Consider the following 15,358-nt stretch of genomic DNA (forward strand, 5'->3'; position numbering starts at 1 on the left):
GGGAGTGACTAGACGTGATCCCCAGTGCGTTGTAGTCTCCTGTGGCTTTAAAACGATTCCTAAGTGAATTGAAGAAGTCCATAAATTGTCCTTCCGAGATTAAGAAAAGAAGAGGGCAGTAAATGGCAGCGATTGAAAGGCTTCCGATTCTGATGCGAGAAGTTTGTTCCAAACCTTTTGTAAAAATGGTGTTTAAAGCTTTCTCTGATTAGACCTCCAGTTCTGCAGTGGGCTTTCCCATCTGGATGATCTGTGCGGTAGATTGTATAGTCTCTTATTTGATAGTTGTATTTGCTTGTAAGATGCATTTCCACCAGTAGAATAACGTCAATATGGTTTTTTTTGATTTAGGCTGAATTGGATTTTCCATTCAGATCGTCCATTTCCATTCCAGAACATAGGCATAGGTGAAGCCGTTGGTGGTGTTTAGGGGACCGAATGAGGACCTCGCAACTTTGGCGAAGAAGACGTCTGGCGTAGCTTTTAATGCAATGTACACATTCTGTGGATTTTCGTTGCGCGTTGCGGTCGCTTGACGCATTCAACTTAGAATGTTAATAACGTTCTTGGCGGCGAAGCCCTCTTATTTAAGGGCGGTGTTTATCAGGTTCGATTCCCTTTACTTCCACTTGTATGCCCTAACTGCTCTTCAGCTGGTACATGTAATAGTTTACCCGAGCATTGTCCAGATATTTGGACACAATTCGGAGGTGCTCTTCAGTCTTGGTTTGCACCTTTGTCTCATGGATGTTCGTCATGGACGCTCTTGATAAGCGGGACAACATGTAAGTTGTCACCGTTCCCGATCAACGCCGCAATTCGGTTGACCAGGGCACTCGAGTTTTTCTCCCTGATATAGATTGGAGGGGGCTTGGGTTTTTTTTGGGGTGTCTGGCGGTGGTTGGTTTTCGTCAACCTCCGCCAGAAGGGCAAATCTGTTACTACTGAATCTGCCTGGTTCTTCGTCGATCTTCTGGACGCGGTTAATTTTTGTTGTATTGCCTGCCGGACTACACTGCGGGCTGAGCTTGCTCTTAATTTTGGATGTAGCGATCCAATCCAGCCTGTGTGGCCGGGGCCGCTTTGGCACTTTCCGAAGTTGTTGTTTTTGTACTCGTTGTAATCGTTGATGTCACGGTATTTCGAATTGCAGTGGTTGTCGCTGTGGTTGCTGAAATTCTAGCACTGCATGGTGCGAAATTTGTTTCCGCCATTGGAGGGGGGGTTTTACACTACGAGCGGGTGAGCAAGACCGTGCCCTTTGGCTTTTAGCGGTCAGTAGAGGGTAATCCGGGTTGCTCTTAATCGCCGATTTTTACATTTCGATATCGTGGGTTGAAAAGTAAGAGTAGAAGCCGTTTCATTGGTTCACCGAGCTTCTACGCTCGTTCTTTTGATCGTTGCTCAATGAACTCATTGCGTGGCACTTATTTATTTCAAACAATGCACTTGTTTTTGTTTTAGCGCATCACAACTGTTAGAAAAAGTTTGTCTATTGCTTTTTATTAATGTTCGTCCGTAGAGCGGTATGCGACCACTACGTCGAGTTTGAACTCGCGGGCAAAACCGTAGATCCCGGAGTCGTAATCAAAAGAACGTATAAAGGTTCTGAATAAAGGTACCTGGATTCTGCAAGGGACTGATCGGGTTCACCAGGTGCTTGCTGTGATCAGGTTGGAGTGGTTGTGGGGTACTTGAAGTCCTAGGCTGGTTCTCCTCAAGTACAGATGGTATGGTAGTTCGGCTGATTCCTTATCGGCCGGTCCTACTTGTGGGGGTAAAAATTGTGTCCTTTTTGTTTAAAAAAATCGAAGATATATTTTTTTTCAAAAGCTACAACCTTAAACTATTGAAAAAAAACCGGCAATTTTGAAGCCCTCCGTGATAAAGGTGTGCAGAGTGCGACTGCGTTCAAACCGAATCTGAAAGCCCACCCGGCTCCCATAGTCATCTAGTAGTTCGTGGGCCACTCGTTTTGATAAAAAAAACGAAAGCCAGGCGACGAGGTTGTGTGCAAGCTGTCAGAAAACCAGGGGTTCAGGGTTTATGTCCTTTTTAAAAAGTTCCGGAAAATGCATACCAATGCTGCGATAGCCAAAGTCGTAGGGGAACTGAGGCACCTGAGTGAACTTTCCACAGCCCGTGTCACCGGCCACTATGACCACACAGCTAGCGTCCAGGGCTTCCCGCAAGTCATCTCGGAAGCGGGCTATGGGCAGGGAACGCTGCGCCTGTCGCAATTTGCGAATGCGCTGAAACTTCTCCTTTTGCCGAAAGTCCAGGTAAATCAGAATCAACTGTGGGAACTGCGCTTCTTTCTCGCCACGCGCTTCTTGGAGCATCTGCTCTTCGTTCAGATGTATGGCCAGGTGCTTGGCGCGATGGTAAGGTTGTGGGCAGGCAAGTTCGTCATTGTTCAGCAGCTGCGCCAGTTCCGGCCACATGGCGCGTTGCACGCCAGATAATTTGTTGTAGTCGGCAAGGTGTCTCCATACAATACGACTGAGCCGGTATTTGTGGACAACGCCGCGCGGCCGTGACGTAAGGGCGCAGCGTTCCCTTACACGATCAAGCGACGAGTCCCGCGGAAAGGCAGCGATCTCAGCATCAGCCACCTCTCTCAGTTCCGCCGGTAAGATGTCATTCTTCCGTAGGGAGTTAACTCGTAGCCGTTCAACGGCATGTTCGCGGACGCACTTGCGGCGCTTTACATCCCGAATCATCCTCCAATCAGTATACTTGGTGCTTACCTGATGTAACTGCACAATCGGAAGGGTATATTTTAGTCTTTCATTCAAAGAATCTATGGGGGAACAATAATTACGCCACAACCGGCTGGCACACGAATCCTCCAATCCTGGCCAGCGAATTCATTTTGCTGTACCTTCCGAGTCCAATTGGTATTGATATCGATAGCAGGCTTGTATCGGCCATCGCAAGTGTCAGCTGATTTGAGTTTTCAGTGAATGACACTTTTTGGTTGACAGTTTTTTAACCAATGTGGCACTGTTTTGAATCCAATGCTACTGCAAAGCATGCTGGGGGGAATTTGTTACATTAATTAGTATGAAGAATGCAAGGCACAAACGTTTGAACATATTTTTAATTAATGACCAATTGCTTTACATAATAAGTGCCTCGGAGGTTCTTCTTCTTTCTACCAATTTGTACAATTTTTGGGTTTGTGTAGATTTAATTGGCCAAAACCCTGGGATAGGTGAGTAAACATGTTTTAAACGTACATGCACAGTTAAGTGTACAATTGCCCTCATATACGATTTAAACTAAAAGCCTAGTGCGAAATATTTATCATTATTCATTGCCATTCAGCGCGAAACGCGCGCAAACAATCGTGTAGGTGTGACCGTGCATGCGTGTGTGTATAGTTCTGGTTCCTGGTGTCGAGTTAGAAATTTGCTCGTGCTCGCAGTGCGCCGTTTTTGCCGTGTTTGTCCCTCTGCGTGTGTGCACCTTCTAGAAAGCGTAATGCAGGACTTTTTGCGCGGTTCCCACTGCATACGTACAGCCCACCTCCCGTCCAACCAACCGGGGGACGCTGCCGCCTGACGTACGGCTCGAATCCCGGGAATAGATCCGAGATAGTTAAGCGAAAAGTAGGAGAAAGATATCACGAGAAAGAGTGTTGCACAGATAAGGCGGTTAATATAAGCGATTTAAGATTGTTAGTAGAGCAAAGTGACAAGATGTGGTAGATAATATAATACTCTGAACGGATCGTGTTGGGCATATGTCGCACTACAATGGCTGAAGAGTAGAGGACGAAAGTTTCTAGTCCTTCTACTAGGAACGTTAAAATTTAAGCGTGTTAGTAAATGCTGGCTGTCTATATTTCCATAAATAAGATTGTATAGAAACATGACACCCAGCATCGTTCTACGGTTTGTTAATGATGGTAAGTTGATTAGTAAAAGTCTACTACGATAAGAGGGGAGGTAAAGATTTGCATCCCAATTAAGTCCCCTAAGCGCAAAAGTAAGGAAGTTTTTTTGTACAGATTCAATGTGATCTTGGTGTACTCCATATTGAGGACTCCAGACACACGATCCATACTCAAGAATCGGACGGACCAGTGATGTATATAACGTTTTAGTTATGTACGGGTCATTGAATTCTTTTGACCATTTTTTAATAAAACCAAGCACACCTATAGCTTTATTAACCATGGTAGATACATGGTCGGTAAATTTAAGTCTCAAATCTAATAGGACACCTAGATCGTTAACCTGAGTTAATCGTTCTAAGGCGTTCCCATAGAGAAAGTACATAGCCTGGTGAGGACTAGATCGGTAAAAAGACATAAGTTTACATTTCGATCCATTAAGCTTTAGGTTATTTGCTAAACACCAGTTTTGAAGTTTATCCAAATCGGATTGAAGGGTAGACTGGGCGCTAGTGAATTTATACTGAAGGCATAGCTTAACGTCATCAGCGTACATAAGTACAAGTGAATTAGTTAAGGCAAGGGGCAAGTCGTTAATAAACAGTGTAAAAAGTAGGGGTCCACGATGGCTTCCTTGGGGCACCCCAGATGTGGCGCGGACTAAACGCGAGGTAACATCTTTAAAGAAAACACGTTGGGTTCTCCCAGATAAGTAGCTCGAAATCCAGATAAAAAGATCAGCTGGGAATCCCAAAAGACTGAGTTTACTTATAGAAGCGAATGGTTAACAGAGTCAAATGGTTTACTAAAGTCAGTGTAAATGACGTCTGTCTGTAAGCCACTCCGGAACCCATCCGTGATAAAAGATGTTAGCTCCAATAAGTTGGTAGTGGTGGAGCGGCGCTTTATGAAGCCATGCTGGCACGGAGTTATTATTGAACTACATAGGTGTTGCAAATGTGGAGTGATAAGTTTTTCAAAAAGCTTTGGAATTGCTGACAATTTAGAGATGCCTCTATAATTTGCAGCGTCGGATTTTTTCCCTTTTTATGCAGCGGAAAGATGAAGGATTCCTTCCACATAAGGGGAACGATCGAAGTTTCCAGCGATAGATTAAAGAGTTTAACAAGCGGTTTGCACAGTGCTTCGGCGCAGTACTTCAGAACACAGCCTGGTACTCCATCAGGGCCTGGCGAATACACGGGTTTGACCTTAAGAAGATCCGATAACACACCACTTTGATCGAAAGATGGGCGAAATATAAGGTTGGCTGATTGGATATTATAAGTGTAAGGCTGAGCTGAACTGCTGCTAGGTGAATATGTAGTTTGAAAAAACTGTGCAAAGAGATCGGCCATTGCCTGATCAGTGTTCGCATAAGAGTTCTCAAACGTAATCAGTGGGGGAAAAGATACATGTTTCCGCTTAGTGTTACAAAGTTATAGAACTGCTTCGGATCCTGAGTAAACTGAATCCTGCAGCGGCGAATATAACTCCTATAACATTCTGCGTTATGCACGGTGAAATTGGACCGAGCTACTAAGTATCTTGAATAACTAAGTGTACAGCCAGATAATCTATGTTTATTTAAAAGTCTACTCATACTATTCTTTAAGTTGATAAGATGCCTTGTATACCAAGGCGGGCGGATTCGTTGAAGCGGACGGATATTTCCACGGCACACAAGCGTCAAAAAATGAGTTTAAAGTGAAATCAAATTTTTGTAATGCGATGTTTATATCCTCACCTGCCAGTAAATCAGACCAATCAAATTCCGAGATTAGCTTATTTAATTTCATAAAGTCAGCCTTACGAAAGAAACGAACTTTATGAGATTTAAGTGTAGACTTAAGGTCAATTAAGGAGTTGTTTTCGATTGAAAGCTCAAGAGTGGGTGATATGGACCCTCAGGGTCAGAAAGGGGCAAAGTTCTGGAAAGAGTAATTCCATCAGGAATTTCACTTGTCCACTTGTCGCACGGAGCGCAAAAAAGTCCAGAAAAACGGGTTTTTAACCATAAATCAAGATTTGGAGGGCGTTACAAATATTTTATACACGATTTTGTTATTCTCGACCCAATAAACAATTTCTACTATGTCACTTTAAAAGTTCAGAATCACTGTGGCACTGTGTAATTGTTAAGTTACTGTAATGGTAGCACAGTGCCCTAGCATATTTCTTTAGCACACAGCCTGGTAATCCATCGAATCCTTGCGGAAAAATATTCTTGATCACAATCACCTACTGAGTCGATATAAGCGTTTTCCGTTTGTCTGTTTAGTTTCTCAGTTTTGAAGCTATCGCCTTAAAACTTTGCACACATCCTTCTCTACCCGCAGCTTATAAGTAGGAACGACCTTGAGGCAGCCTTTGACTACAGCTTCCTGTTTGCTATGTCGGCGGTGATATTCTCCGCTGTGGCCAGGACGTCGAGTCCGCTCAGTTTAATAAGAGACTCTTTCTTTTCCTCGGAATACGCTCAAACCATCGCCTTTTCGCCTAGAACCATCTCAATGCTCCCTTTTCACTGTTTCCATGCCTGCTCGTTTGCATCTGGCACACACTGGCTTGGGCATTATGGGCCTCCACGCTGTGCTTGGAAGTTGAACCAAATAAGCACCGGTTTCTAGTCCGACGTTATGCCTGGCGATATGGGCATCGCAATTGAGCTCCTATTTATTAGCATAAACTATCGGCTCGGTTTAGACTTTCAGTTCCCAAAATTAGCGAAGAAGACTGCACAAGAGGTAGGCCGTGTCCTAGCTGGACTTGCAGAAATTACTGAAGATAAAAAAAAAAGCTGGCTCCAATCATCAAATCCACACGCTGCGCTCTGTGGGAAGCTGGATCTACCAAAACACCATTGCCAGAAATTTTCTATCCAGGATAGGGCCATCTGTATAAGTTAAAAAACGCCAAAGTTATACCGTCTTCAAGCATTGAGGTATATGACAACTATAGAATATAGTTAACCAATTCCGGCCGTTTCGACTTTTCGCTGTGGGAAAAAAAGACAGATACGCGGACAGACGCAAACCTGTTTTTTAAGATGGATGAAAGGGACTTTCTACATGTTGGACAACCTTATCCGACCTGGGTGCCAAATCAGGGCTGTATGGCGGATGACCCATCAATTCGACATTTTGGCCGGTCAAAAAGGCGCTGGTTTGAGCTAATGTGTGAGAACTCGAATTGTCATTGGTGCAGAATGATCCGTCTTCTCTTGTTCGATTTTAAAATTTCTCCAAAGATTTCAGGCAAAAAAATTGTGGTGTACCACTCAGAATTGACCGTCCTACGTTGCTCAAGCAAACCAGTCGCCACATGACCTGTTTTACCGAAGAAACAGGCCACCATTTGATTCAAAGTGCTTCTACCACGGCAAGTGTTAATGCTGGTGGAAGAAATGCTCAAAGATGGCTTTATCTCACGGTAGTCACATGACGATCTTGCATTATCAGTTCATACACGGCGTCAATGTTCTCTGAAACAACGACTGTTTTTGGACGACCTTCGTCTTCGAGCGAGCGTCGGCCACGGTTGAATTCATTATACCAGTTTTCCACAGTGCTATAAGATGGTGCTCCAGCGCTATACAAAGATTTAAGTTCATCGATGCACTCTTGTCGTGTTAATTCTCGTCGAAAGCCGTGAAAAATTTTTGCGCGAAAATGTTCACGGGTTAATTCTATTTTCTGCCAATTTTATTTTTTCATGTCACAGTAAACAACTCAAATTATGGCCGTCCGTCAAAACGTTCTGAGCCCGTTTCTGCTCAAACATGTCAAACTTCCCAATGAAAACGTCAGATGGCGCCAGGCAACACATAGTATAGCCTAGGCCAGAAATATATGTAGCAACCTTCGTATTCTATAGCCTCAACGTTACTGAACGGTCGGAAATGGCGTAACTATTCTATTTTTAAAGATGCTTGGGGCTGATTCCAAAATTCTTATTAGAAAATTGATGTGATGGTGAAATTCTCATAAGGATAGGCCAACTATATACGATCCGGTATAAATATAATAATAAAAACTGCTACCTAACTGCAAGGGTATTTCAATTTCAGCTCTGCCTGAAACTATTTTTCCTCTCATGTTATTAGTATTACAATAACCGCGAGCACTACCGCGATAATTAGGATTTTGCCTTTTTGAGCGTGAAAAATGGAATTTATATTTTCTTATATTATTATATTATCATATTATTTTCCATACTAACTATTAATTGTTATTATTATTATTTTGATTTCTTTGTAATTTTTATTACAATTATTGGTCCTAAAATTGGTTGTGTGTTTATTTCCAGGAATATGTCGAACTTTCTTACATTAGACCAGGGATACCCAGTCCCATTGCTCTCGTTCCTCCCTTGTTGATGGATTGCTCTGTCATATGGGTAGAACAAAGTCATATACGTGTGCTGCTCCCAGCATAGGCAAGGAAAATTACAATACAAATTTTTCATAGCTTAACAACACTTAACTTAGTTTCAACATATTTGGACGTAGTATGAAGGCATTTTGTTGTTGGATGGGAAATTAAAAAAAAATTATCGCACATATGTATGTATTTGTGATTTTGTGCATAGGTATAGAATTTTGTTCTGTCATATGCAGTGCTTGGGCACCCCTGCATTAGACAGTACTATTGCCTTCTGGGTTTTATTACAATGGGAGAAAAAGTAAGGTTGTACTTATCGCTATATTCATATTTAAAATCGGAAATTAAAAGAGGCCCCCACCTCCTGAGTCGATATAAGCATGTCCGTCTCTCTTTTGGTCCGTCTGTCTGTCGGTTTTTACACAAACTAGTCTCTCAGTTTTAGATCTATCTAGTTGAAACTTTGCACACATTTTTCTTTTCGTGCAGGTAGTATATAAGTCGGAACGGTCGGGATTGGTCGACTATATCCAATAGCTGCCATATAATTGATTGATCGGAAATGTGATAACTTTGATTTTTTGAAGTTAAAGGGTTGGGACTCTCCACACGTGTTATATTTGACCAAAATATCTTATGTACAAAATTTCATAAGGATCGGCCGACTTTATCCTATAGCTGTCATAGAATGATCGGAATTGGCATAACTTTGGTGTTTTTTAAGTAAGAAAGATGGGACTTGGTACAGATTCCTCTTTGGGCAAAATAATTCAATATGCCAAATTTCATAAGGATCGGCCGACTATATACGATCCGCTATATATCTAATAATATAAGATGCGTGGCGCCACCTAGCGGACTGCGACTCAACTGCAAGGGTATATCAACTTCGGCTCCGCCCGAAGTTAGCTTTCATTTCTTGTTTGTTTTACATTTTGTTTTACACTTTGTTTTACACTTTGTTTTAAACTTTGTGAAATATACGTTTTATAAAGAATATACGCACACAAAATTATGACAAAATTCAAAAACATTTAATAACAGTATATTCGTCAAAATGGAGTCGATGGTTGTGGATTCTATTTTATTGACATCATTAAGAGTGGAGTCTTAATATCTACTGTTTCACTCACTAATATCTCACTGTTTTAATATCTATTATACCTACTGTGGTTCCATCATAAAAATTTGCTTATACTGTTATATTTTATGAGTTTAAATAAAAAATATAAGCAGAAAATTACATAATTTTTAATTACTGCGATTTTGAATTTTACCTATCACTTTACCTATTTTTTCATACAGATTTACGGCTTTACTGCTATTGGGCAGAAAGGGTTCCCGATAAATATCACAATTTGTTTCTAATATATAAGGGTGTTTTTTTTTTTTACATAAATTAACTTGTTTTATTTCGTAGGAATAACCGTCCTTGGCTGCATCAGCTGGTAGTCGCCGGTTGGCACGCATAAGAGGTGGCCTGACCATCCATAGGGTGGCCCAGCAGGGTGGCGGTTGTTATACCCTCGCAGAGGGTATTATAATTTTGGACAAAAGTGTGCAACGCACTGAAGGAGACATGTCCGATACCTATATACATATCTATATACATATGTATATAAATTAATATATTCGCCGGTTCCAGCGTAGTGGGTGCGGCTGCCAAGGATGCAGGGATTCCGGTTGTACTACTTTTACGAGTGCGGTGGCGAATGACAGCGGCAGTCTGCGTGCAACCGTTTGAGGAGAGTCGACAGAGTCTCGGCTAGTTTTGGTTGGAAGCTTCCCACTCAAGACTTATCCCACGTGGATCAAAAGGCGGGGGATGAGTATAGGGTTATGATTCTTTATTCAGTGTGTCTCGAGCTACCCCTTATCTTTAACTTAAAAACTATCCTACTGTCCCCTTGGTCCACGCTTCCGAAAATTACCTATGCTTCTTTCGTACCGTTGGAGCAACTAAGAATGCTAGCCTAGGTAAAAAACCTTTAATCAAACGATTCGTAAAGTTTAATGCTCTGTTGCAAGAGCACCATCTACATACGAATACCTCGAATAGGTCTTTCGGTAAATGATGCATCCGGTGGGTCATTGCAAAGAAAGCTTCGACTGTGATAAACTAGATAGCTAGATAACTGCATGGTTCAGGAAAAAAAGATGCTTAGATTTTAAACGAAATAAAAACTAAATATTACATATTAAAGTTTACATATTTTACGATATTAACTTGGGCCACATCAAGTTGCTAATTTGATGTGACCTTTGCAGAAGTCTCTTCAATATCGCTTCTAAGTGTTCAAATAATTGTATGGTTTTTTTAGATTTACAAAAAGTGTAGACTCGTAAGAAGTAGCTAATTTCACGTCTATCTAACCAAGAGCTCTTTCTTATATTGTCCTTGTGAACCACCCTCCCTGTTAAGAGGAGCCCCTTATAATAATTAGGTGTTACTCCAAGGAGTTTCGTTTTAAAACTGTTTTTATTTCATACAACCTCATTACTCATTATTCTAATAGCTAAACAAACTCTACTACAAGCGCCGCTTACGGAAATGGGCTATATTCAATCTTAACTCCCAAAGCGCCTTCTTCGCTCGTTCTATATTGCGAGACCGTTCGCGCCAATTGTGCTCGCTCAATACTAAAGCGGCATTGATAAAGTATTGATCGGAGAATTCCGCATCACTTCAGCTGGCTTGGCATAGATCAAAGATTACTCACTTGCTTTTTTATCCGCGACGAGCTGTCGAAGCGCTTCCACGTGCTCGAGGCTGGAAAGGAAAATATATAACGGGATAACTCTCGCCTATCCCCTAAACAACGACAATGCAAATCACATAGAGCAGCGGTGCTCTAGCCCAAATATGTTTCCAGTCCTACGTCGGCCGACTACTCCACGGCGACTCCCGAGAGGTCAGGGCTGAACCCTATCCACAGCGGAGCGCCCCTTAAAGCGCCGCGAACGCTCTCTCTGCTTGCCGCTGCTTCTGTTCCAGTCGAGCTCACTCTTCTTCTAGCTTAAAACAAGTCGTCATCCCCTCTACGTCTCGCCGCACGGGCGGCCGAATGGCGAGATTCGCTCTGCTTCTGAAACTCGCTCTGCTTCTACTAGCCGAATGGCGCAATTATCTGCCTACTCTGCGCGCGCCGCTCAAGTCCTGCTTCGTTGCCAATAAGGATCTAACTGGTTTGCCAAGACCCTCGACCTAATAAATCGAAAACATCTACGTCAGGCTCACGCGACCATGACCTACTGACTCACCTCGCCTATGCGATCCGCGAACTGCCTCAACTTGGCTTAGCTTCCTGTGTACGCCAACAAATGGCCTCTTGTGGCCTTTCGATTAATGCCGGTCCCTCGTCAACTCTAATCTTTTCGCTAATAACCGACTGAACTTTCTCACTTCGTGGTTAAAACGCCAAAGAAATCTGCTCCCACGCGGTTTTCTAACCTTCGCTTTATGCTTATTGCCAGATCGTCAGAGCCCGCAGTAAAATATCTAAATACCGGTTATCTAAAAACGGGCTAAGACCTATTTTTTTACTGCTAATTTCAATCTCTTTACCTGTTTTTAGGTATTTTATTTCTTTGTTAAATTGCCACTCCTGTTGTATTTAATAATAATTATTTCAGCTTCTTTTAATTCTTTTGCTGCTAAAAACTTTGGGTTAGAAATAGTTCTTGTTTTTATCTTCAAAAATCGTATTACGTAAGCTATTACTCGTGTTAATTTATGTCTGCAAGAGAACTTATGCATCAATTCGTCAATCACGTCATCTTTGGTTTTTATTAATGTATTTAATATTAAGGATTCCTTCATGATTGGCGGCTGTGGCCATTGGCTTTTTGGATCAGTCAACCATGTGGGCCCTATCCACCAAAGATTGCAATTTATCAATTGATTTGCGCTACCTCCTCTTGACCCTAGGTCTACTGAATCTTATATGATTCCATTCAGCATTTTACAATGCCCGAATTTCATCTGTTCTTCGCCTGATAAATTTTATCTTAAATAACTCTATTCGGTCACGATCGTCGGTGAGTGTTTTTTTCCTAAACAACAACACACAGTGGGCAAAAAGACGCTTAGTGCGATGAACTTCGTAATTTTTGTGTAAATAAACAAGAAGAAAATCTAATACATTAAGCTATGAGTGAATTCGACACTCATACGGTGCTCCAATTTCAGCAAGACGACCATCGGCTCTCTCTGCAATGTAACAACGCATACCATTCAATCATGCCAACGCAAGACAACGCGACCGCAAAGCCAACAAAAACTAACCAACCGCGATCAATAACCCCAAGTCCAAGTAATGAACTCAATCCAACATCGCTAGGCAGGGCGCGCTCTTGCTCTCCAGCGTTCTTGTTGAACAAAACCCCATTCCCTTCCCTTATGCCAACCTGCTTAGCAACGGTCACCAGTAAGGTACCCTGTATATTTTAGTATGTTACAATGCACGCTTTCATAGTTAAGAAAGGAGAAAGATATCTTGGAGTAGTTATAATTGTCTCGCTCTAAGAAATAGAGAATAAGAAAATATGTATATGCATTTTTTCGCTTGACGGCTGTGGAGGCATGGACCAAGTTGAAGGAGGTTTATCGACCAAGCGGACCTATACGAAAGTCACAGTTATACAAGAAACTGCTTAATAAACGGATGGAGGAAGGGCAGAGCATGACGACCTATAAAGTGAATTTGTGGAAATTCTGGATGGTCTAATTGGAATAGCGTAGGTAGTTGGAATAGAGCTAAACGGCGAACTTCGCACTATCGTTTTGCTATCAAGCCTTCCAGAGCAATTTGAACATTTCGTGGTCGCTATGGAGACACGAGATAACTTGCCTTCGTTCGAAGTCCTCACCATAAAGTTCAAGAAGGAGAGCGAAAGAAAAGAAATAGCAGATGAACGAGTCGACAGTAAGGCATTCGCTGCAACGCAGAAGCACAACTCACAGACGAAAAACTATGGGCAGAAGAAACGAAAAAATATCGTTTGCTTCAAGTGTGTAAACAAGGGCACATTAAGTCCAGTGTCGAAGTGAGGGTGAGGGAGATCACCGCATGGCATCAACAAATGTGGTGAATCGCCAAAGCAGCCTGATGCACGCCTGTGACGTCAACAACATTGACAATTCCACATGGTGTTTGGATAGTGGTGCAACAAGCCATATGTGTGGCGCAAGAGAGCTATTCACAAAGTTTGAGAAACACACTGAACAGATCGGACTGGCCAATTCTGGTTTTCTTCAAGCAAAAGGTATAGGTGACGTCAAGATACAGACAGGCCAGTGCATGTTGACACTAAAAAATGTTCTTTACGTTCCGAAGATGACCGGAAATTTCTATTTCGTGTGCAGTGCTGTCCAGAACAGGTGCGAGGCGACCTTTGACATAGAGAATGCCATAGTGATGCAAGATGGAGAATGCATAGTGAAAGCCAAAAAGATTGGCAACTTGTACTTGTTTGTGGGTGGTCGTAGTAAATGTTTTGCAATGTCAGCTGTTAATGGGATTTTGCTACACAAGAGATACGGTCATATTAATTTCTCTAACTTGAAAGAGATGGTATCTAAAGGGATAGTCCGAGGGTTAGATAATATTCGATTGCCAGAGAATATTAGTTGCAAAACGTGTATGGTTAGCAAAATCCATGTGCAACCTTTCCTATCGGCAACAAGTAATCGGGCTAAGGAGCTTTTGGATCTAGTACATGCAGATGTTTGTGGACCTTTCCCAACATTGTCCCTTGGAGGCTCCAAGTATTTTCTGACGTTCATTGACGATAAGTCCAGGAGGATTTTTGTTTACTTCCAGTGTGGGAAGAATGAGGTGCTACCCAAATTCATCGATTTCAAGAACCTGGTGGAACGGCAGACAGGAAGGAGGCTCAAATGCCTGCGGAGTGATAATGGCGGAGAATTTGTCAATTAACAGTTTGACGAATGTCTAATGCAGCATGGAATCGACAGACAGCTAACAATAGCGTATACTCCCCAGCAAAACGGAGTTGCGAAACGGGCAAATCGTACGCTAGTGGAGATGTCAAGATGCCTTCTGGTCCAGGCGGGACTGGGAGATAATTTTGGGGCAGAAGCTGTCAACACTTCGGTTTATTTGCGAAACCGCTCCCCTACCAGCGCGATAGAGAGTATGACTCCTTTGGAAGCGTGGACGGGTAAGAGACCTTATGTACAACACCTAAAGGTTTTTGGATCACTTGCAGTTGCTCTGGGCGAGGATCCGAGGAAGGGCAGCAATTTCAACCTAAGGGCAAAGAGTACATTATGGTTGGGTACTCTGTATCATAAAAAGGTTATCGACTATATGATCCATCAACTCGACAATTGGTCGAGAAACGGGATGTGTTATTTGATGAACATCATCACGTGGCATCCAAGGGTGATGCTGTGACGATCAATCTGAAGGAACTGGAGGAGGCCCGCCAGCAGCAGGGACCTGGAGATGCAGAAATCGTTTCTGACTTATCCATCGACGCCGGCAGCTCTGATGAGAGCACAGATCAGTACGAGAGTGCCGAAGAAAAAGGTGAGCATGTCGTGGTGGAGGCTCGTAGGGGCCCCGGTCGTCCTAAGATCATTTGGAGTGGTAAACCTGGACGCCCAAAGAAGCAGTTCAATATTCTAGGCGCCCTTGTTTCGAAAAATGTTCCGATTCCATTAATTTGCAAAGAGGCGTTGGATAGTAAAAATGCAAAGGAGTGGCGTGAAGCCATGAAAAGAGAATATGACTCTATGGTTGCCAACCAGACTTGGCAAATCACTGATTTACCCAAAAATCAGCGAGCAATTGGATGCAAGTGGGTGTTCAACGCGAAGCGTGATAAAGATGGCCAAATAGAACGCCATGTTTGTACAAAAATTGTGGAGAAGGTAATCTTGTATTAATCCTTGTATATATTGACGATATACTTATAGCTTGCCAATCGCACGAGGATTTGCTGAAAATCAAGAGCAGCATTTCACGATCAATTGAGTGCGTTGACAAGGGTCAACTTAACCACAAGGGAGTGATTTTTGCAAGTCGGCGAAGGCACCTTTGGATCCTGG

At 42.6% G+C, this 15,358-nt stretch overlaps 2 protein-coding genes across 2 annotated transcripts in view; one reads left to right on the plus strand and one right to left on the minus strand.

The window, feature by feature from the left end:
• LOC6502870 (neuronal acetylcholine receptor subunit alpha-7) overlaps positions 1-15,358 on the plus strand; it is a 580,669-nt gene that overhangs the window by 190,272 nt on the left and 375,039 nt on the right. The gene's annotated exons all lie outside the window — the stretch shown is intronic.
• LOC123257517 lies at positions 2,022-2,994 on the minus strand. Its single transcript, XM_044716939.1, has 2 exons — positions 2,830-2,994; positions 2,022-2,759 (listed from the first exon to the last, which is right to left on the minus strand). Exons 1-2 carry the CDS (start codon positions 2,932-2,934, stop codon positions 2,022-2,024), a joined length of 843 nt encoding a protein of 280 aa, XP_044572874.1. The 5' UTR covers positions 2,935-2,994.

This window comes from Drosophila ananassae, chromosome XL, assembly GCF_017639315.1.
Source record: "Drosophila ananassae strain 14024-0371.13 chromosome XL, ASM1763931v2, whole genome shotgun sequence".
In the NCBI taxonomy this organism is placed as follows: Eukaryota; Metazoa; Arthropoda; class Insecta; order Diptera; family Drosophilidae; genus Drosophila; species Drosophila ananassae.